The sequence below is a fragment of the Amaranthus tricolor genome, chromosome 12 (genome assembly GCF_026212465.1).
Source record: "Amaranthus tricolor cultivar Red isolate AtriRed21 chromosome 12, ASM2621246v1, whole genome shotgun sequence".
Classification (NCBI taxonomy): Eukaryota; Viridiplantae; Streptophyta; class Magnoliopsida; order Caryophyllales; family Amaranthaceae; genus Amaranthus; species Amaranthus tricolor.
In genome coordinates, this window is record NC_080058.1 from 4,681,889 (window position 1) to 4,705,124 (window position 23,236).

Below are 23,236 nucleotides of genomic sequence, written 5' to 3' on the forward strand. Positions count from 1 at the left end.
TTTGTGTCTACTATGAAAAATAAGAAATATTAAATGAATTAAGTTTAGGTTATATTTATTGATTTTAATCGAAATTAAGATGTTTAATTGAATGAGTTTGTTTTAGGTTTAAATTTTGAGCTGAACTTAACCCTTTTAATAATCAAATTAAGTTAGGTCGACCCATTTAATTAATTGGGTCAAAAGTCTCAACTCAAACCCACTTATTTTAAGTTAGGTTCAAGTCGAGTCAACAGGTCGGATTAGCTTTTTGCCAGCGCAAAGAGTTGAAACTCTCCAGTGACACCAAAATGACATGTACATGCACAATAATCTCAACTCTTAAGGCCATGAGTAATGGTGATCTAATTTTAGATCATATGACCAAACTAGAGTAAATTTACTCTTAATGGTGATCTAAAATTAGATTGGTCATGAAATAGGTTGGTAAATTGGGTTATTTGATGACCCGTGGCTTCAAACGGTCATCTTTTTTTTTTTTAAACATTTTTGCCACGTGTCGCAACATCATTGGCCAGCAAAAAGTAGCCAGCTCTGTCATGCATGCAGCGGCTGCCAAATGGCAGCATTTGATTGGCTCCAAAAATATACCCGTTTTTTGCCTTTAACGGCTATTTTCGTATTAAAATAATTTTTTTAAAAAAAAAAATTATACCAACGGTCATATTTTTTCGAGATCTATATAATGAGACCCATATTGATATTTTTTGACATAATTTTATATTTACATATTTTGTTCTTATTTTTTACTTTTTTTGTTAAAAAATACCAAATTAATCATTTCAAAAATCCCAAAAAAAAATATGGATTCAAATAACCCAAATTATGGAAGAAATCCATGTAAAAAAAAAACCAAGAAAAAAATCTTCTAACAATCAAAGTGCTCAAATTCAGTATCAAAATCCTCCGTTCAATCCTCCATTTTCTCAAAATACTCCAAATTCTTCTTACTATATTCCTCAAAATATCCCAAATTCATCTTATTATGTTCCTCAAAATACCCAAAATTCTCAAACTATGTTTCACCACCATCATCAATCTCACAATGTCAACTCTAATATTGATAACTATTCAACTCCGATAAGGGGTGAAAGTTTAGACGAAAATGAGATGGAGTATGATGATGATGATGATGAAGGAAATGATCAAGAGGATCAATATGGTGAAGATGGAGGAAATTCTATTCACCATGTTGATGCTAGTCTCTACACCCAACCATCATTTCAAGATCTAGTTTCACAATTTGGTTCACCACCGAGCTTCACTCAATTGGTTCAACCATCTCAACAGCATTCTAATAATAATGATGAAGCCCCTATACCTTCAAAGAAAAGTTGGGATTTGATTGAAGATATTGCTCTCATATGTTCAGTCATGAACACAAGTACAGATCCAATTGTGAGCACCAACCAAAAGATAAGAGTGAGGTGGCAGAAAGTTAAGGAAGCTTATGAAGCAGCGAGGATGGAACGACCCCATCTGATCCCACGAAGAACCGCCGACATGCTTAAATGTCGTTGGGGTAGAGTTGCTCCAGCGTGTTTGAAGTGGTCTGGAAGTTATGACGAGGCTCTTAGGAGGAAGAAGAGTGGCACGACAGACGAAGATGTGCTTAAAGAAGCGCATTTAATCCATCAAAGAAAACACGGTAACTTTAACTTGATTGAGCAATGGAAAATTTTAAGAAAGTATAACAAGTGGAAGCAAGTGGTAAAAAGTAATCAAAAAAAACAATTGGATCAACAACCAACTGGTGTTGTTAGTAGTGAAAGTAGTGGGAAAAGATCAAGGACGGAAGAAGATTCTGAAACACCAACAAGTGAACCTCAAGGAGGATCATCCACTCGCCCCGAGGGTGTGAAGAAGGCTAAGGCTCGCATGACTGGGAAAATGGTTGCAGATCAATCAATTCAAGCGTTGAGTGCATTTGGAGAGAGTCTTCGACTTAATTCAGAAATAATGAAGGAGAAAACAGAACTTCAAAAACAAAAAGAAGCCCGAAAACAAAAACAACTTCAACTGGAAGAATATCGAATGAATTGGCAGATCTATGAATCATTAAGCAAAAAGGAAACTCTTCAGTCATGGGAAGCTGATATGATGGTTCAACTTGGACAATACTTTCAGAATTACAATCGTCAGTAGATAGTTTAAATATGTAATGTCTTAATTATGTTTTAATTATGTATTCTTTTTAATGATGGTTTAATTATGTAATGTTTTAAAAAGATGTTTTAATTATGTAAGGTTTTCATGCATTAGTCTTCTCATTTCCATCACCTTTTGGCATGCATTAGTCTTTTCCTTTCCATCACCTTTTGGCATGCATTAGTCTTCTCATTTCCATCACCTTTTGGCATGCATTAGTCTTCTCATTTCCATCACCTTTTGGCATGCATAATATTATATATATGCACATCCAAATTAAATTGGATGTATAACTTCAAAATGAGTTTTGGGATGCCAGGTTCATATAATGATCTCAACGTGCTATATCGATCACCTCTTTTAGTTGACTTGTTTGAAGGAAGGGCACCATCTGTCAATTTCACGGTGAATGGAAATCAATACGGCATGGCTTACTATCTCACTGATGGCATTTATCCTAAATGGGCTACTTTTATTCAGTCTATTACCGAACCGCAAACAGCAAAAGCAAGGTTATTTGCCCAACATCAAGAAGCAGCAAGAAAGGATGTGGAGCGAGCATTTGGGGTGTTGCAAGCTCGATTTGCAATAATTAGAAAGCCCTCACTTGCTTGGGATGAAGGACGACTCTCTGATATAATTAATTCTTGTATAATTATGCATAATATGATAGTGGAAGATGAAAGAGATACATATACACACTATGCTGATGGTAGAGAGTTCATGGGAGATCGCCCAAAAGGTCAATCGAAAGGTACAAGTGGATTAAATGATGACTTTGAGTATTACACAGATAGAATTGTTGATATCAACCGATACTTGACAAATAAGGATGATGTTGAAGATCGACAAACACATTTATCCTTAAAAGATGACTTAGTTGAAAATATCTGACAAAAGTTTGGAGGGAACCGCAATTAATGTATCATTTAAAATTTTAGTTTTTTAATTTTTGTATTTATTTTATGTATGCGCATTGTAATCTTTATTTGAAGTTAACGAATTTTCCTTAATTATTATTTATTAAAAAAATATTAGTTTTATTAAAAGAATTATTTTTTTTAATTATAGAATAGTATATCTATTTTAATCAAATAAAAAATGATGTTAACTTTGTACATGAAAATATTATTATAAAAAAATAAAGATAAATGTTAGATAAATTAAGGGAGAGAAATTATAGTGGGGTAGAAAAAAAGTAAGAAAGAGAGGATAATGACCTTTTAAAAGAGGTCATTGTTAATAAAATTAGGTTGAAAGATGAACTTTTAGGAGAGAGAAAAATTGTTAAATAGTAAGATGACCTTTTTTTTAGGTCATGAGTAAGGATGGCCTAAGCCAAGGCCAAAATAGTATAGGTCATTAATCATACTCACCTCAAAATAGTGGCAAACTAAAAGATTAATTAAAATTGAAAAACATAAAACAAAACAAAGTCTAACAGGATTAACAGAACCAAAAAAAATTGGTAGGAATTTGTGATACAGGCACACAGCCCATATAGAGTCTTTAGGAGTAGCAAAAGTTTAGCAGAACCAAAAAAATTGCATAATTGAACAGAAATTGGTAGGAATTTAAATTCATAAAGATCACTTGTGATTGTATGCATTCCTGTCTATCTCAAGTTGAGCAGCCCAAAAATCCAGTTGATTCGACACGCATTCTGAACCTGTCGAACCATATGAACAGAACTTCTTGATGGAATTCTCTACCCCAAGATAATCGTACACATCCTCGCTAAAAAATGGACTAATGCCCCTGAGTTCATCAAGTGTTAGATCATGAAGCTCACAACCCTTAGCTACACACAGCGCTACCGATCTTTCTACAATGTCATGACTAGTTCTGAATGGTACCCCCTAGTGAAATTGTAAAAGTGAGAGATCAATATTATACATGAAATAGAATTTTAGGGCCCTTAAAAATTCTCACCTTCTTTACAAGATAATCTGCAACTGTTGTAGCGTCAAGATGAGCGACTCGCAGAGATTTCCGGATTCTATCTTTGTTGAAGGTAACGTTTTGTGCAAACTCAGAAAATTCCTCTAGCATCCCTACGATAGTCTTCACGCTGTCAAATACGGGCTCCTTGTCTTCCTGTTTAGAAGAAGTTAGATGATAGCATCAAGTCAGCCAACTAATACGAAGAAGGGAGAGAAAGCGAGTGCAGGTAGCTAGCTAGCCTCGAGATGTAATTTTTCATAATGAAAAAAAGAACTATCAACGTGTACGGTGTACCTGAAGATCACTGTGATTATAAGCTTGGGGAAGTCCTTCGCATCGTAAAAGAAGAGTAACTAAGCCGCCAACAACTCGTGAAAAAGTATCAGTTGAAACCGAATGATTTGGGGTCAAGAATCCAAATACTTCAGAAGCCCGTAACACCCACTCTTCACCAAGCCGAGAAAGATGAATGGCTGTGATAGAGATTGCTGAAAGGAACTCCAGCAAGAAGTCTCTATCGGAGACAGCATCTATGCTGTAACGTAAAAAAATAATTAAGGGCCTATCACTACATCAAAGTAGTTTACAAGTTTTACAAATTATGGATCGGAGACCTAATTGATAGTCTAGAAAAAAATATATCCTACATCATACTATACATATGCAAGCTAAGGATATAATATAAGTCTATAGCCCAGCACACAATAATTTAATCGCAATTCTTAGAGCACAAATGAAACTTCTCTGGTACTTGTTTGTTTTGTGACCGACGAATCATTGTGAAAAAGTGATTATGCAACTAATGTTTCTCTCAACTAAACAACATGGAGAATTTTCTAGCTCACTCAAAAATAAAATTATTGGTTTTTATCAAAAAAATAGCACCCATTTCATGCATGTACCTGTTTCTCAAGGGAGCAGTGAATCCTAAGGCATTAGAATAAGTCGTAAATCTATCAATTGGTTGGTCGATGCCCGCACCCAAAGGACAGTAATTCAACCTAGCTTTGCAATCAGTGAAACGACCAGCATCTCGATCAAGCTACAGAAGAAAGAGAAACATCAATGGATCATGAAACAACACACAAGACATGAATAATCGCATTCTATTGCATTGTATGTCACATTCCCCATATGAATTGAGGTAGCATAAAAATTGTTTAAAAGGAAGGAAACATATATATATATATATATATATATATATATATATATATATATATATATATATATATATATATATATATATATATATATATATATATATATATATATATATATATATATATATATATATATATATATATATATATATATATATATATATATATATATATATGAACTTTAAAACAATGCCAAAATATTAATATCAAAAATGAACCTGCTCAACATAAGCTAAAAGTAGGTGTTCCAGCAAAACAGGTTGCACCCTTTGCAAATCATGTGGATAGCCGATAACAATTTTAGTACCTTCATTCTTTAGAGCCAAGGTAACCAGTGCAACCTGCATTATACATAACATAATATGTAATTTTGGTTATATTTAACAATAACCATATGCATTTCCCTGGTCATTTAATTAAAAGGACAAGGCAATGCAAAAACCTGAAGCTTTTTGATCTTCTTGAGGATATCATCAAGGGCATCTCGACACCACAAACGAAAATCAGTAGCAACTTGATCATTTCCGCTTCGTGCAGTGTGAAGCATCTTAGCAGGCTCACCAATAAGATCAGTAAGTGTTTCTTCAATTTTCGTACGAACATCCTCCCTATCACTCCTCCATACAAATTCACCTGCCTCTATACGCCTCTCTATCTCATCAAGACCTTGTAGAATACTATTTCTATCTTGTACACTGATTAGTCCCTATAACCCATCAGTAGATTTAGATTCTCAATTACTCCATTTTATCAACACAAACCAAGTATAATAAGCAAGTGTATATGATCTTGTTTTGCCCGAAAATGAAAATGAAAATGCATGTAAATCAAAATACCCAACTCAAGAAAACCCAAAATGGAAACAAAAACTCTTACCTCATAAGCAAGCACGTCAGCATAAGCACGGCTATTCATAATGATAGCCTCAGTTGAAGGGGATGAAGACGAACAACGTTGAAGCGGTTTTGGGGAAATGGAATTTGTATGTATTTGTAATATTGGTGGATTACACTGGAAAGCTTTTTGATATTGATGAGAGTTTTTGTTTCTTAGTGAAGAAGAAAAGGAAAAACAAAGTTGATTCAGGATGAGATAGGCAGCCATGAATTCTGGGTAATTGAAGATAGGAAAAGAACGAAGTTGGTAAAGGAATAAAAAATAGCTTGCAGGAATCTTGACAGCCAATGTAGTACTGTTTAAATATTGCACAGGGAAGGCTATTACGTAACAGAATGTTGTTACAGATAGCCACGTCAATATTCTAGAACGTACAGTTAAAACGTACACGATGGAGCCGGAATGGACTATTGAATGAAGAATGCTTCAAACCTATCTGTTAGTTTTTGAATTAGTCTTTGAATAAGTCAGCTCTATTTTTAGTAAACTATTAGGTTTTCCTATTTTTTAGTTTAAGTCGTTTTGTGTAAACCCTATAAAAGGCATGAAGTTTTGTGATTTATTTGCGATTGAATTAAGCTTAATATGATTATTATTTTCTTTCTGTTCTGTTTTACCAACAAATTCTGGTATCAGAGCCTCTTCGATTCACGCCATTGAACTCCACAAAAAATATATAAAAAAATAGCCCTAAATCCCTTCTCTTCTTCCACGCAACAACACCATCAACTCAAACAAACTTCCACCATGTCAAACAATAGTCTAAACCCGTCTGCTCAGCCTCTCATTCCAATCTTCAAAGGCGAAAAATATCACCTTTGGAGTATTAAGATGCAAACCATGTTCAAATCTCAAGAATTATGGGATATTGTTGAAGGAGGATACACCGAAGCATCAGGAGAACCAGATCAACGATTGCGTGACAATCGTAAAAGGGATGCCAAAGCCCTATTCCCCATCCAATCTGCAGTGGATGATGACATATTCCCTCGCATATCGTCTGCAAAGACAGCCAAAGAAGCGTGGGAAATCATAAAGCACGAGTACTTTGGCGACAAGAGGGTAATCTCTGTTAAATTGCAATCGCTTCGTTCCGAATTTGATCGTTTGCAGAAGACTAAGAAGGAGTCTATGCAACAATATCTCTCGAAAGTCTCGAGTATTGTCAATCAAATGAAGTCCTATGGTGAGACCTTGAACAACGAAAGAATAGTAAGCAAGGTGTTACGCAGCCTAGATCCCGATTTCAATGGAGTTGTTGTTGCAATCGAAGAGTCTAAGGATCTCTCAACCTACACATTTGACGAATTAATGTGTTCATTGTTAGCCCATGAATCCAGGTTTAAGAGAGACGAGGAGAAAGGTGAAGAAAAGGCACTTCAAGTGAGAGGTGAATCCTTTATTAAGAGAAAAGCTGAAACGTCAAATAACAGAGGAGGTAGAGGCGGTTTTCGAGGAGCCTATCGTGGACGCGGTCGCGGTAGAGGTCATAGTTATGGCGGAGGATATAATGGAGGATACAATCAAAATCCCAGAAGCAATATCCAGTGTACTTATTGCAAGAAACTAGGCCATACCGAGACCAACTGTTGGAGCAAGCAACGAGGAGAGTCGAAGGCAAACTTCTCCGAAGCACCATAAGAAGAAAGCAATTTGTTCTTGGCTCATTCAAAACTTGAACCAATGGAGCATGGAATCTGGTTCGTGGACAGTGGATGCTCAAACCATATGACAGGTGAAAGAAAATACTTCAAGTCAATCGATAACACAAAGCAATCACTTGTTCGACTTGGCAATGACAAGCAAGTCAAAGTGGAAGGCTGGGGCACGGTTGCAATTCCAACGGGTAATGGCGAAACAAAACTCATTCATAATGTTCAGTATGTACCCTCTCTAACTCACAACTTATTGAGTGTTGGTCAATTAATAAAGGGTGGATATTCTGTGATTTTTGAAGATGGCCACTGTAATATTCACGACCAAAATCGCAAAGTTATGAGCATTAAAATGACCCCAAACAAGATGTTTCCTCTAAATATTTCACATGGTAAAACTAGTAATGCACTAGTTGCAAAGGCAGACAATGAACCGAGCTTGTGGCACTTGAGATATGGTCACTTGAATGTTAATGGCCTACGGTTATTAGGCAAGAAAAATATGGTTTTTGGTTTACCCAAAATAGAGTCTCTTGAGTTTTGTGAAGGGTGCGTGTATGGTAAACAAAGCAGGCCGGCATTTCCTAGTGGTGATTCTTGGCGAGCTTCTGCTTGTCTAGAGCTCATTCACGCTGATTTATGTGGACCAATGTCAATTGAATCAATAGGCAAAAATCGCTACTTCTTATTGTTCGTCGATGATTTCAGCCGTATGAATTGGGTCTATTTTTTGAAGCAAAAATCTGAAGCATTTGAGCATTTCAAGAAGTTCAAGGCACTTGTGGAGAAACAAAGTGGATGTCAAATTAAAACTCTTCGCACCGATCGTGGAGGAGAGTTTGTCTCAGAGGAATTCAATCACTTTTGTGAGGAATATGGCATTCACAGGGAGCTTACTGCTTCTTACACGCCTCAACAAAATGGCGTTGCGGAAAGGAAGAACCGCATTATTGTTGAGATGGGGCGAAGCATGCTCAATGCAAGGTGTGTTTCAAAGAAATTTTGGGCCGAGGCCGTAGCTACTGCAGTATACATTCTCAACATTTCTCCCACAAAAGCTGTCTATGATCAAACACCATATGAAGCATGGAAGGGTCACAAACCCAAGGTGAGTCACTTACGCATTTTTGGTTGTATAGCTTATGCTTTAGTAAATTCTCGTTCAAAACTTGACGAGAAAGCACAAAAATGTATCTTTGTTGGTTATAGCACTCAATCTAAAGCATATAAGCTATATAACCCTGTAAGTGGCAAAGTAATTATAAGCAGGAATGTGAAATTCAATGAAGAAGCTTGTTGGAAATATGAGAAAGTTAGTACTCCATCAACTAATTCTCCCTTGATTAATGAAGAAGAACAGAATGCACTAGAGTTACCTCAAGGGAATGTCAATGATGTTCATACTCCACCTACTTCACCAGTCAGAAGCACAACTTCAACACCAAATAGTGAAAGAAGCAACTCGCCGGCTAATTCCAGCTCATCGTCAGACACACCACCACGAAAATTCAAATCTCTAAGCGAAGTGTATGAATCATGCTCGTTTGCTTTGTATGTGTCAGAACCAACTTGCTATGAAGAGGCGATTGAGAATGAGGAATGGGAAGAAGCAATGCTAGAGGAAATGACCGCAATTGAGCGCAATCACACATGGGAATTGGTCGATTTACCTCAAGGCAAAATTCCTATTGGACTCAAATGGGTCTATAAAGTGAAGCATAATGCAGATGGTAGTGTTCAAAAGTACAAGGCAAGATTAGTAGTCAAAGGGTATGCACAACATCAAGGCATCGACTTTGATGAAACCTTCTCACCCGTAGCACGCTTCGAAACAGTGAGGATGCTCTTGTCTTTGGGTGCCAAATTGAAGCTACCTATTTATCAATTTGATGTAAAATCTGCATTCTTGAATGGCGACTTGGAGGAAGAAGTATTTGTGTCTCAACCTGAAGGTTTCGTGGCAAATGGGCAGGAGCATAAGGTGTACAAGCTAAGGAAAGCACTCTACGGCCTAAAACAAGCTCCAAGAGCTTGGTACAAGCGAATTGACTCATATTTTCTTCAAAATGGCTTTGTGCGCAGTGATAATGAGCCAACCTTGTACATAAAAGGGAGTAAGCATTCTGGTTTTATGATTGTGTGTGTGTATGTGGATGACATGATTTATTTGGGATCATCACAAAGGTTAATTGAAGAGTTCAAGTCTTCCATGACTAAGGAATTCGAGATGACTGATTTGGGCAAGCTGAAGTATTTCCTTGGACTCGAGGTGACCCAGGTTGAAGACGGAGTGTTTGTTTCTCAGAAGAAGTATGCTAAAGACCTATTGCATAGGTTCCATATGCACAATGCAAAGCCAGCTGCAACTCCTATGAATACAAGCGAGAAACTAAGTCATGATGATGGCACTGAAGCTGCAAATTCGAGCTATTATAGAAGCCTGGTTGGTGGATTGAACTACTTAACTCACACTCGACCTGACATCATGTATTCAGTAAGTGTTCTTTCTCGCTATATGCATGCTCCCACTATGCAACATCTTGGAGCCGCTAAGAGGGTGCTACGCTATATTAGAGGTACGCTTGAGTATGGTATTTGGTATGCGCAAAATGTAGAGTACAAGTTGTTTGGGTTCAGTGACAGTGATTAGGCAGGCTGTCTCGATGATAGAAGAAGCACCTCAGGTCATACCTTCATCTTAGGGTCAGGAGCAATATCATGGAGCTCGAAGAAGCAAGATATAGTGGCGCTTTCGTCGTCGGAAGCAGAGTATGTGGCGGTTACATCAGCGGCTTGTCAAGTGGTTTGGCTGCGAAGATTGCTGAGTGAAGTAGGCTGTGAACAAAAGCAAGCTACGGAGATTTTCTGTGACAACAAAACAACAATAGCTATGACTAAGAATCCAGCTTATCACAGTAGAACCAAGCATATTGACATACGCTACCATTACATCCGAAGTCTAGCTGCAAGGAATGAAGTTGAGTTGAAGTTTTGTGCAACTAATGATCAGACTGCAGACATACTCACCAAAGCTCTTTCCTTTGACAAACATACTTACTTTAGACAGAAGTTAGGTGTGTGTAGTTTTGAAGCAAGGGGGTGTATTGAATGAAGAATGCTTCAAACCTATCTGTTAGTTTTTGAATTAGTCTTTGAATAAGTCAGCTCTATTTTTAGTAAACTATTAGGTTTTCCTATTTTTTAGTTTAAGTCGTTTTGTGTAAACCCTATAAAAGGCATGAAGTTTTGTGATTTATTTGCGATTGAATTAAGCTTAATATGATTATTATTTTCTTTCTGTTCTGTTTTACCAACATGGACCCGTAGCCGTATTTTGCATTGTCAAATGCAAATTCCGTAGCTATCCTGCGTCAGATTTTAATTCCGTCGCCATAGACCTTCCTTTTACATTCCAATATTATTACTTATTACTCCCTCCGGAATTTGCATTATTTTTCATTTTCGTCCGTCCCACTTAATTTGCATCATTTCTATTTTTCGACAAGGGCCCATCACTTTCTTTTAATCTCATTTTCAGAATATGGTTAGATTTTCAAAAGTTTAAATTCGTTTACGAGTATAAGTTAGTTTTGCAACTTACTTATAATTGAGAATTGTACATATTAGTAAATTCAACAATGCACCAAAACAAATTTTTTTGATAAACAATATATATATTTAAAAAATAAAAATAACGAATAATAAAAATATTAAATTTAGATATCCGATTTTGTCAATATTCTGATCTGAATCAGATATTTTTGCACCCTGACCTTTGACAAAAAAAGTCTTGTATATTATTATTATTAATTTTTTTGGAATTATTATTATTATTATTATTATTATTATTGGTGAAGTGTCTAACTATAATTTGCAATTGGAAAAAAAGATTTATTATTAATTTCAGTCAATAATAAAAATCAGATGATAAAAACGAATTACAAACATTAGAAAAAAATACTACTATTTAGTAGGAGTAAAAGCTAATTTCAATCAATAAAAATCAGTTTCAATCAACAGTATACTAAAAATAGAATAATTGTTCGTTTATTTATTGTAAAAGGATAGGTAAAGTGATATTTTGATGAAAAGAATAAATTATTTTTAATCCAAAAACAAATTACATTTTGCAAACCAAAAACATTCCTACACTTCGTCTTGCCATTAAAGTATTAATTATAGAAATACTTATATATATCCTTATCAATTAGAAACTTTCCACCTTTTTATTCTATTTTCTAACAGAATTTATCTCTTTATGATTAGAAATTAATCAAATAAATCTTGATTCAAATAATTTTGAACTTGAATTCAAAGTTGTTATGACATTATTGATTTTTCATACCTCTATCCCTAATCAACAATAAGTGGGATCCAATTTGCATCTTCTTCAGACCCAAGAAAATTTCCTTCCTCACTTCCCTTGAATTCAAACTTCGTGACATCATCTTGTTTGTGAAAATTTTCAAAAATTTTTAATAACGTATACTTATATTTTTAAGTATAAATAAATAATGTAAAGTAAAACTTTATCTCACACACTACATTCTTTCCCTAAACACCGATCTACAAATTACCTTATGATAAAAGATAAAATTCCATAATATCAAAACAGTAGAACTTCGAATATTTTAAAAAGTGTATTCTATTTATACTAGGAGTTAGAGATTGCAAATAATGTATTCTATTGATCAAGTCTCAATGCGAGTAGTATTGTATGTCTAGGATTGAGGAAAGTAGTGGTGGTCTCTTATCTGATCAGACTACATCTCTTAAAAATAGTTATATTAAAGCTTCTTTAAATTGAAATTATCGACATTGTTATGGTAACACTTAATTGTTTATTTATTTAATAATTATCATTGTAAAACTACTTAACTACCCTTTGACTTACCTATTATTATTATTATTATTATTATTATTATTATTATTATTATTGTTACTGCTGGAGAAAGAACAATCTTACCGGGGATGCATTAGTTCAGCTGGCAGCTGCGCTAGCTAATGCTATCAGAACAGAAAGGGAAGATGCTACTCCATCTCAAGGAGAGCAGATTTCCACGGAAAGAAGACAGGAAGAGGAGGATGAGTCATACATCCCTCTTTCTAGTCAAAGACAATTTTGGATTTTACGGACCATGTCTGGACATAATGCTTTTCACATTGTTTAGGGAGGTAAGCTTATTCATACAGCTTCGAGAATATGGTTGTGTTTTGATAGTGGTCCTTATCACGTGGAAAATTTGAACCACTGTGATTTAATTTGAGTAATAAACTTCATGCTAATTGTGTCTGGCTGTTTGATTATATTGTTTACTGGCTCTGCTTCTTTTTCAAATCAAACAAGACCTGAAGGCCTATATTGAATTACTGATATCCCCTCGAGTTAGCTGTATGTCTTTTCAAAAATCAACTAGTGCTTAACTCTTACGCATTTTGGTAAAGATTGCTCAATATGCAATGCATGTGGCACTCCCTCTGTCCACTTTGTTTTGCACTCTCTTCAAATAGTGCCTCTATTTGTTTTTTGCCTATCTCTTTTAACATATAAACAAAACACGGTCTGCCATGCAAACCTTTTCTCTATCCATCCCTCTTCTGTCACTTTTTTTCTCTCTAGTCAATTCAATCTAAAATTTACATTTATTATAATTTTTAATCGTCATTCCAGATACAAAAGTTCAAATGTTGTGAAACATAGGAGAAATATCGAGTAATAAATTCTTGCTTCAATAGCTTAAGTTTAGTTTTTCTTCATAAAAATCGAGTTCAGATAATATGATCTGAATTTCAAGAAGATGATACAATAGAACTGTGTATTATAATCTAAAAAGCATTGGTGAAACTTTAATGGATAGTTGCTTGAAGTTGCTCTTCTTTCATTGTATTATTTTTCTTTTTTTCATGGTCTTATCATTGCATTTGGAGGTCTGATTGGGGATGGATTTGTATTTTTTATTTTTCAGGTGGATGCATCTTGATCCTTGTGAAGGAATTTAAACAATCCATTGTTGTATGAGAAAGGGTACATCCAGTTCTATTGTTGTCTGCATATTTTCTTCTCTATTATTTTTTGTGTTAAAGTGGATTTTTGAATGACTAGTACTTCCTGTTTGCATATTTATTGTTGTTTCATCATAATGTAGGTGGGATAAAAAACTGAACTATATGATTGCTATTGCCAAGATGGGTTATAGGATGTCACAAAACGTTACACAAGAAAGTGGTATGAGGTAATGCAATGTAGATGCCATCTACTGGTTTCCAAATTTTGTTTTCGTTCTTGATCTTTTATTGTTCCGTCGTCGATTACGCTGTCATATCCTTAAAAATTTATTGCAAGTGCTAACCTGCCGAAATATGATTACAGAGACAATTTTATGCACAGTTCTAGAAAGTCTAACCAAACAATGCCGAAAAGATTTAAAACTAGAAGTCATTTCCAAGCTTGAAGCACATCATAAAATTGAGAACGAAACTTTAGAAAGTGATCTTCACTCCAAGGCTGATACTGCTATTTCACTTCCTGGGGGCTGGGAGACTTAGTGGGGACAATCAATGGCGCATCTCAAGGTCAGAATATGCTGGGATGGATGGTTTGAGTTGCTCCTCTTGTCCGGTTCGTTTGTGTGTGGATAAGCATGTGTCTAACATTTATGATGCATTGGGCCTAACCTTGTCCAAATTTGTTGAAAGTTGTTTCTCAATCTCCAGTGTGATTGATGCCCTAAAGACCTTAAGAAGAATCGTAATAGTTTTTCAAAAGTGTTCATTTAAGTCTGGAAAGACGATCAAATCTTCACTTGTTTTACAACCTTTTTTGCATAATCTGCTGCCTATTTTGGTGAGCTACTAGACATCCTACAATTGAAGTGTGAGCTGGACACAAAAAATGAGGTATTTTAAAATTTTGGTTGGCCATCCTGTAAAGGCTTTATTGGCTTTTCCTGTTGCATTAGATGCTCTAAATGATGTGATCCAGAGCCTTGCTAAATCAACCAGCATTGGAAAAGATTCTCTCTCTTTGCCGCTTTTGAGACTGAATAGAATATATTCAGGCTCGGTCCTTGCCAGTAGAGAAGAGCTTCCTTTTGGAATTGTGAGTTGACTAATTGTTTGTTTCTTGTTTGTTGTTATATGTCTGGCATGAGGATTATTCTCCAAGTTCTTTTATGCTGGTGTGAACATAAATTGTTTTTGCAGTCTACGTCAGCTTTTGATGGGTTACAGTTGTCAAAGTGGGAAGAACAGAATGGAGCAAAAGGTGTGCTTTACTCATTTATTACGACACTAGCAATGATTTGAACTTTTGATCTCTTAATCTTCTGAGTTGTGGCTTTCAGGTGGTTGGATTGCATCTAAACTGAAAGAGGGTTAAATGTGCAAGCTTGTGGCATATGCGCTGATGTCTGCCAACGATGCTCCAGAAAGAGATCCCATGGACTGGTATGATCATTTAACAATAAGTTTATGTAATCATTCCTCGCTCCAACCCTGTGATAAGGATTAAGTAGAATAAATCATCAATTATTAGAAAACACAAGAGATAGCATATTCCGATTCTTTAGAATGAACAAACAGCACATAGCTCAACTTGCACATTTATGGTGCTTTTATAATGAGTTGGTTTGTTTTCGAAACTCGACAGCATGGGGCCACTTAAAGTCCACTTTTTAGTGTGATGAACCAGTCCCTTTTTGCACAAGTTATTTTAAAGATGGCCATGCAGGTCTCTTCTCAAGGAATGGTGCAGTATGATAATATTTATTTATTTTTTCGGACTGATACACAAGTATGACTACCAGCTTTTGATTTTTGGCTCTAGTGACTAGTCTATCCCAAGATTGGAGGTGCATTCATGGATTCACATTAACCTGACTTCATAACATATTGCCATATGACTGATGTCTGAGAGCTCTGAACTAAAAGAACATCTATAGAGCTACCTGCAATTTCTAATGTTCTCATCTCTGTTCTAGCTCTTGATGAATGATCAAACATTCTGTTGTGAATAGAAAAATCTTCTAAGCGGTTGAATTTCTTCTAAAGTTTTTTTTTTCTTATTTGTCATTCCAAGAGTCATCCTCTTACATCATTGACTAATCTTAGTTTGTTGCTCTGTATTGTACATTGTTAATACTCTGTGCTTTTTGTTTTGCTATATTTTTCATTTTGGACCATTCCTTTGATTTAACTAGATATCTATTTTCGACTGTGGACCCAAATTCTCCTTTAATATTGACCACCAAATCATTCTCTCTTGGTGTAATTCACAAATTTCCTCCATCCATTAGTAGTTTAGCCTTATTGTCGAATTATAAATTAACAGAGTAACTTTGTTAGTTTGTAGCAAAACCAAAGCCACTGAGGGAGTATTTGATAAAGTAAATTGTGTTTGACCAATGAGGTGGAGGACTTGAGTTTCTCCTCAAAATATATACACTTCAGGCCCCGGGCATAAATACACACACGACACCGTTATCAAAGAAGTGAATAGAAATGAAATATCAAGAAAGTTAACCCATGGTATTGCTTATAGATGTAGGTAAACTTGTGGGTGGAGAGTGGTCGCACATCCACATCAGACTGGAACATACTGGTGACTATATGATAATTTGTTTTTTTATTTTTGTTTTGTTAGGGAAGTTGTCAATCTGCTGTAGGAGGAGTTCCTACAGTCTTAGGTTCCTTACATTTATTAGGTCTTGATTAACAAGTTTTGTTCCTGAATTTTCATGGTGCTATATTTTCTGAACCTTTATCAGGATTCTTGAAGGGAGCAAGGATGGAGGGTCCAGCTGGTATGTTTTGGATAGACAAACTTCTCAGAAATTTGAAAATCGTTTTCACCGCAAACTGTACAAGATAGAATTAAGCGACACTCAATCAAACGCCTTCAGGTGTCTTACAACCACTTTTAATTTCCCCTGTTGCTTTCGCAGAAAAGTAATATTGATAGCCTTTAAGATTGTGAACTTTGCAGGTTCACCTTTTTATCAGTCAAAGATGTTGACTCGACTTCCAGGTTACAAATTGGAAGTATCGACTTGTATCCCGAAAGAAATAAGTGTCCATGTGGGGAGAAATTACGGCATGACTAAAAAAAGAGCAGCTGAATAACATAGAGGAATCAAATAAATTGAATAATCTTAGTTATTACTGATTGCAGGTACCAGTTTGATATGACAATTAAAACCAATCCTAGGTTGTAGGATGATCTGATGTGAGGGTTGTATTTGTTTCAAAATATATTAGGCTGCAGAAGGACCCAACAAATGTTGTGTACATCTGACAGTTTGTATTGTGGAAATTTTCAATAATGTTATGTCGAATGACCGTGTAATTGAAGTGTTATAAAAATGGATATTACTACAATTCAAGACATTATTACTTTTTGTTATGTTTTTTTGAATTCATATTGATGTTGTAGACAGGTAGATTTGTCAAACAGATTAGGTTGGGTCGGGTTTGAGTTCGGGTTATATTTAAAAGGTCAAAATATTCTCGACCCAAACCTAACCTGTTTAGTTAATTGGTTTGGGTTGAAAATTACAACCCTGACGCCACCTGTAACAGATCAAATCGACCTGATTTTGACCTACTTTATCTGTTTATAATTTTTTGTTTTCATTTTAAGGTTTTTAATATTGATTAGATCTAATTTTTCAGGCTTTAATTTTAAACTTTATGTTTTTTTTTGTTGTTTATTTTGTGTTTCCTATGAATATTAAGAAAATATTAATTTCAGGTTAGGTTTAGGTCGAGTTAACAGGTCGGATCAGCTTTTACCAGAGCAAATCTAGAGTTTAAAAATGACATGTAGGTGCACAATAATCTCAACTCAAGCCAAGGCCAAAATATTTAGGTCATTAATCATACTCGCCTCAAATAGTGGCAACCTAAAAGATCAAATTTAGTTCCTTATATTTGTGAATTTACTTTATACTTATCACTTTTCAAAATTATCATATTTGATGTTCCAGTAAACTTGAAAATTTTGGAAAAGTTACTTATATTTGTGAAATTGCTACATACATATATACTTCCTCCGTTTTATTAAAGTTGCTCTCAAATAACTATTTATGCAGTCTGATGCGTTTATCGGATTATTTATATCTAAAAGTTATATATAACTAAAAATTATAAAGTTTTCATATTATTAAAATATATGGCGAGACGAATAAAACAAAATTACACATGACTATATTTTTTTTTTCCTATGTATTGATCGTAATAATGTGTAAAATACCATAAAATGATAAATACGCATAGCTATGTTGACCTCATCAATTAATTTGATGAGTTATGACTCAATACTATATCGCTTGTATGTTGTAATAAATGCAATGGTGATGACAAGCGACTAACGTAAATTGGGTCGTCAGAGTTCGCGATCAAATGGTTACAAATGTGGTATTTGGTCGCTATTCGCGACTAGATGTTGGGTTGTTTTTTATTCTTTTTTTTCTTTTTATATAAATTTATATTTATTTTTTTATTTTCGTTTATAATTTTTTTGGATGTTTAAATAATTATTTTTGTTATTTTGTTGTCCAAATTTTTTTATTTGATTCATAGGTTGTTTTTTATTTTCTTTTGATATTTTTATTATTATATTATGTTATTTTTGGTATGTTTTTTCAAAAGCTAGTTATATTTTTTTTTATTCAAGTATTTCCAATAATTTTTTTTTGTCCAAGTTTTTTTATTGGATACAGATTTTTGTTCTTAATTTATTATTTTTTTTGACATTATTATGTTAGGTTATTTAAGTAGGATGGTTTTTATTTTTTATTTTTTAATTTTTTTTGACATTATTGTAATTTTTTTCAAATAGAAAGTTTTAAGTATTATTTTCAAAGAGCTATCTTTTTTTTAATTTTTTTTTTTCTAATTTCTGTTTTTTTTTTACTATTTTCTATTTTGTTATTTTATTTTAATTTTCTATTATGATTTTTAATTTTTTGTGTTTATATTATTACTAGCATTGTTTACTTGTGTTATTTCGTTTTTATTTTACTATTTTCTTTAATGAAATTATTATTTATGTTCTTTTTATGAAATTATATAATTATTATAATATTTATAATCTTAAAAAATAAAATCGTATATTATTTTTAATATAATAATTATACTAAAAGTAGTATACGATTTTATTTATTTTTTTATTATTCTAGGTATTTTTCTAGAATAAACTCGGTCACCGAATGACTTGAAATAGCAAGTTTTATTTTCTCAAAAATAAAGATAAATTAAAATTAGATGTCGAAAAAAATATTTAAAAATGTTAAAAAAAAAAATTGATTTTTTTTATTATTCTGAAATTTTGTATGTAAATTTTTAAAATTTTTCTCTAATTTTACATTAATTTTTAAATTACCTACTATAGCAGGTCATTGGGATACCCAAATTTACTCTAAATAAATACCCTCTAAAGTTGGGATTATTCATGGTTAATCAATAGGTGGGATTATTGTAGGAAAATTATGAAAAGATTAGATTATTCTAGGTAATTTTTCCTTTTTTTTATTGAATAGTAAAAATATGTTAATTGATTGAATAGTAAGAATATTTTTTCCTTTAGTTTTAATGAAAAGCGTTTTATCAATTTTACCTCGTTGAAAATCATTTTCAAGTAAATGTGAGCTAAATCTGTCATACCAAGCTCTTGGAGCTTGTTTCAAGTCATATAATGCTTTGTTTAGTTTAAACACATGATTAGGTAGATCGGGATTCTCAAAGCCAGGTGGTTGTTTAACATATACTTCCTCTTGTAAGTAGTCATTTAAGAAAGCACATTTTACATCCATTTGATATAGTTTTATTCATGTATGAAGCAAAAGCAAGCATAATACGGATAGACTCTAACCTTGCAACTGGAGCGAAAGTTTCATCATAATCTATACCTTCTTCTTGATTATAACCTTGAGCTACCAGCCTTGCTTTATTCCTTACAATGTCTCCATCCTCATTGAGTTTATTGCGAAAGACCCATCTAGTTCCAATGATAGTACGATCTAGAGGTCTTTCAACTAGATCCCAAACTTTGTTCCTTTCGAATTCATTTAATTCATTTTGCATAGCAATGATCCACTCTGGTTCTTGTAGTGCTTCTTTAACATCCTTTGGTTCTACAAGAGAAACAAAAGCAGAAAATGCACATAAATTCTTAAGAGAGGATCGAGTTTGCGTACCATTGTTTGGATCACTTATAATATTTTCTAGAGGATGTTGAGATGACATTCTAATTCTTCTTTGTAATATGGATGGTGTGTTATCATTCAAAGAACTTGTACCTACTTCATTTGAGGAGTTTCTAATTGGTGTATCTAAAGCAGCGTTTTCAGGAACTGTTTCAAGTTCTTGAGGTTGGGTCTCAAGATCAGACTGTGAGTCTTCAATGTCTATAACCTGTTTTCCTTCATCATCAAGACTTTGTATGGTATCCTGCATGTTATTCTCTTTAACTGCACTAATATCATTAACATCCAATTCGTCCTCACTTATATCATCAAAATGTTTATTAAGGTTTAACTCTTTAAATCCTTCACTTAATATTCCATTATCAGATTCATCAAATACTACATGTATACTTTCTTCAACTATACTTGTACGCTTGTTTAGCACTCTATAAGCTTTACTATTCAGTGAGTATCCATGAAAAATACCTTTATCACTTCTAGCATCGAATTTTCCTAGATTGTCTTTACCATTATTATAAATAAAACATTTGCAACCAAATGGTCTAAGGTATGCTATATTCGGTTTTCTTCCTTTGAATAACTCATAGGGGGTTTTCTTAAGTATTGGTCTAATGAAGCATCTATTTAAGACATAATTTGTTGTGTTAACAGCCTCGGCCCAATAGTGTTTAGCTAATCCATTTTCAATAAGCATCGTCCTAGCCATTTCTTCTAAGGTTCGATTTTTTCTTTCAACCACACCATTTTGTTGGGGTGTCCTAGGAGCTGAGAAGTTATGGGTTATACCGTATTTTTCACAAGAAATCAAAGTCTAGTTGATCAAACTCTCTCCCATGGTCACTTCTAATCGAGACTATTGGAAGGTTCAGTTGAGTTTGCATCTCTTTACAACGTCTTGAGAACGGTTTCAAGGCTTCACTTTTATCCTTCAAAAAATCAACTTATGTAAATCTAGAGTAATCATCAACTGTAACTAGAATGTAAGATTTACCTCTTATGCTCCGTACACGCATTGGTCCACATAGATCAATATGTAAAAGTTCACATGGTCTTGTAGTACTTACCATTTTCTTCGGTTTGAATGAACTTCTTACTTGTTTACCTCTAATGCATGTGTCACATGTAGGACTTTGTTTATAGTCAAGAACTGGAAGTCCCTTAACTAGATCTTTACTTACCAACTCATGCATGGTATGAATATTAATGTGACCAAGACGTCTATGCCATAGTTTTGGATTATCTGTAATAGCTTTCAAGCACTTGAAATTCTGAGCTGCAATTTCGTTAGTATTTAAGGCATAAACATTATCATGTCTAAGGGCAGTAATGAATGTATCTCCGGTGTTAGGGTTTTTAACAACACATTTTTCTTTATCAAATATTACTTCATTACCTTTATCACATAGTTGAGACACACTTAGCAAATTAAATTTTAGACCTTCAACTAAATAAACATTATCAATAGTTTTAGACGGATTCTTACCAATTTTGCCAACACCTAAAATTTTACATTTACCTTTATCTCCTAGGGTGATCGAGTCATTGCATTTTTCTTTAATTTTTAAAAAAAAGAAACTTTACCACTCATATGTCTCGAGCATCCACTATCTAATATCCACTTTTGCTTTTCCTACAAAACAAAAAAAATAACCTTTCTCAACTTTACTTGGCTATCCAAGTGACAAATTTGGAACCATATTCGGGATAAACCATGTTGGGTGGTCTTGTCCCTTTAGGAACCCATATTTGCTTTGTCTGTCCACGTAATTCAAGAGGAAAGGAATTCTTAATGATATAGTTGTCCTTACGTGTGTACGGACATGCAAACTTAATATGACCTTCTTTGCAACAATATGAGCAAGTAGGTGTACGTCTATGTTTGTATGCACTCTTAACAAATGTGGTTTTACTCTTATAGTTATGTGTAACATTGTTATAACCTATACCACGTTTATCACTAGATCCTTTTTGACGTATAATCAATTTTGTGAATTTAGATTCGGATTCATTTAACTTGGTTAATGCTTGTAGATTTTTCTCAGACTCATATCTCAGAGTCTTGAGCTTGGCTTCATGATCATTGTTCTCATTCTTAAGATCAATAAGCTGTTTGGTCTGACTAGGCATGGCCACGGTCCGGGTTGGGCCGGTTCCGTTCCGGTTCCATCCGGTTCCGGTTCCATTTGGAACCTGATTCGAACGTTCCGGTTCCGGTTCCGGACGGTTCCAAACGGTTCCTTGGCGGTTCATGAGGCGGTTCCGGCGGTTCCAACTCGCGGGTTGGACCATCGGTTCCATTGTTATTTTTTCTTTAAATATAATATAAAAATACTATAATAATGCGGACGTACCTTTGATGATTACTTGATTATTAGCGAATTTCTTTGCTTGTCATCGTTATTAAAATATTTACTAAAAAGAATGAAAAAATAAATTAATAAGAAACGATAAAGATGATTAATAAAAAAAGAGGGAGAAAATGGACTTGAACCTAGTACCCGAAGGAATACTAAGGTGCCTACGTATCCCGAAGGAATCAAAGCCCACGTAGTTCTTTGTCATACCTTTTATTTGTGGTTTTTGAATGTTGATTGATCGTTGTCTGATTGATCCTATTCATCTTCGTCATCATCATCTGGTTGGTTAGATGCTTCCGCTGACTCTCCTCCTGACGATGATGCAGATGTATCCATCATCATCCATGGATCATCATCGACTTGATCATCATCGTTCTTTAGTCCTTGTGTTCGAAGCTCCGCTTGATCCCAATCTTTCTTGCAAACACATATTTGAAAACTATATGGAGCAAGACGAGATCTCTTTTCGTCTAAAACTCTTCTACCTGCACTAAAAGCAGACTCCGACGCAATCGTAGAAGCAGGAATTGCAAGGATATCCTTTGCAATTCTCGATAATATGGGAAATTTTATGGATTTTTCTTTCCACCATTCTAAAATATTATAGCTACCTTGGTCGATATCAAAGTGATGTTTAAGATAATTATCTAATTCTAAATATGAAGTGGAGGATGAAGAAGAAGATGATCCTACAAAACTATCATCTTGGCTCATTATGTTAGCTATTACGGAATTATAATAAGTGGGACGTGACGAGACGCTAGCACGCCTAGACGTATCGCGACTTGGGTTATATACACTAGCATAGTAATCATAAAGTTCTGCTAAAATTTTTTTACATGTTCCAACATAATTATGTACATCACTGGGTG

At 34.2% G+C, this 23,236-nt stretch overlaps 3 protein-coding genes and 1 pseudogene across 3 annotated transcripts; 3 read left to right on the forward strand and 1 right to left on the reverse strand.

Annotated features, from left to right (window-relative positions):
* Window positions 1–1,017: 1,017 nt before the first annotated feature.
* LOC130828463 (uncharacterized) lies at window positions 1,018–2,145 on the forward strand. The gene has a single exon (XM_057694451.1). It carries the CDS (start codon window positions 1,018–1,020, stop codon window positions 2,143–2,145), a length of 1,128 nt encoding a protein of 375 aa, XP_057550434.1.
* A 303-nt stretch (window positions 2,146–2,448) lies between these two features.
* LOC130828464 (uncharacterized) lies at window positions 2,449–3,042 on the forward strand. The gene has a single exon (XM_057694452.1). It carries the CDS (start codon window positions 2,449–2,451, stop codon window positions 3,040–3,042), a length of 594 nt encoding a protein of 197 aa, XP_057550435.1.
* A 485-nt stretch (window positions 3,043–3,527) lies between these two features.
* On the reverse strand, window positions 3,528–6,457 carry LOC130828933 (argininosuccinate lyase, chloroplastic-like). The gene is made up of 7 exons (XM_057694980.1): window positions 6,129–6,457; window positions 5,695–5,958; window positions 5,471–5,593; window positions 4,995–5,134; window positions 4,387–4,627; window positions 4,081–4,245; window positions 3,528–4,007 (listed from the first exon to the last, which is right to left on the reverse strand). Exons 1-7 carry the CDS (start codon window positions 6,354–6,356, stop codon window positions 3,738–3,740), a joined length of 1,431 nt encoding a protein of 476 aa, XP_057550963.1. The 5' UTR covers window positions 6,357–6,457; the 3' UTR covers window positions 3,528–3,737.
* A 6,048-nt stretch (window positions 6,458–12,505) lies between these two features.
* On the forward strand, window positions 12,506–16,953 carry LOC130828465 (peptide-N(4)-(N-acetyl-beta-glucosaminyl)asparagine amidase-like; annotated as a pseudogene).
* The last annotated feature ends 6,283 nt before the right edge of the window (window positions 16,954–23,236 follow it).

Coding starts and splice junctions, on each gene's coding strand:
- LOC130828933 (XM_057694980.1), bottom strand. CDS start 6,356: ATGGCTGCCTATCTCATCCTGAATCAACTTTGTTTTTCCTTTTCTTCT. Junction 5,959..6,128: donor CTGACGTGCTTGCTTATGAG/GTAAGAGTTTTT, acceptor GATGGGTTATAG/GGACTAATCAGTGTACAAGA. Junction 4,628..4,994: donor ACTGCTCCCTTGAGAAACAG/GTACATGCATGA, acceptor TTTACGTTACAG/CATAGATGCTGTCTCCGATA.
- LOC130828464 (XM_057694452.1), top strand. CDS start 2,449: ATGAGTTTTGGGATGCCAGGTTCATATAATGATCTCAACGTGCTATAT.
- LOC130828463 (XM_057694451.1), top strand. CDS start 1,018: ATGTTTCACCACCATCATCAATCTCACAATGTCAACTCTAATATTGAT.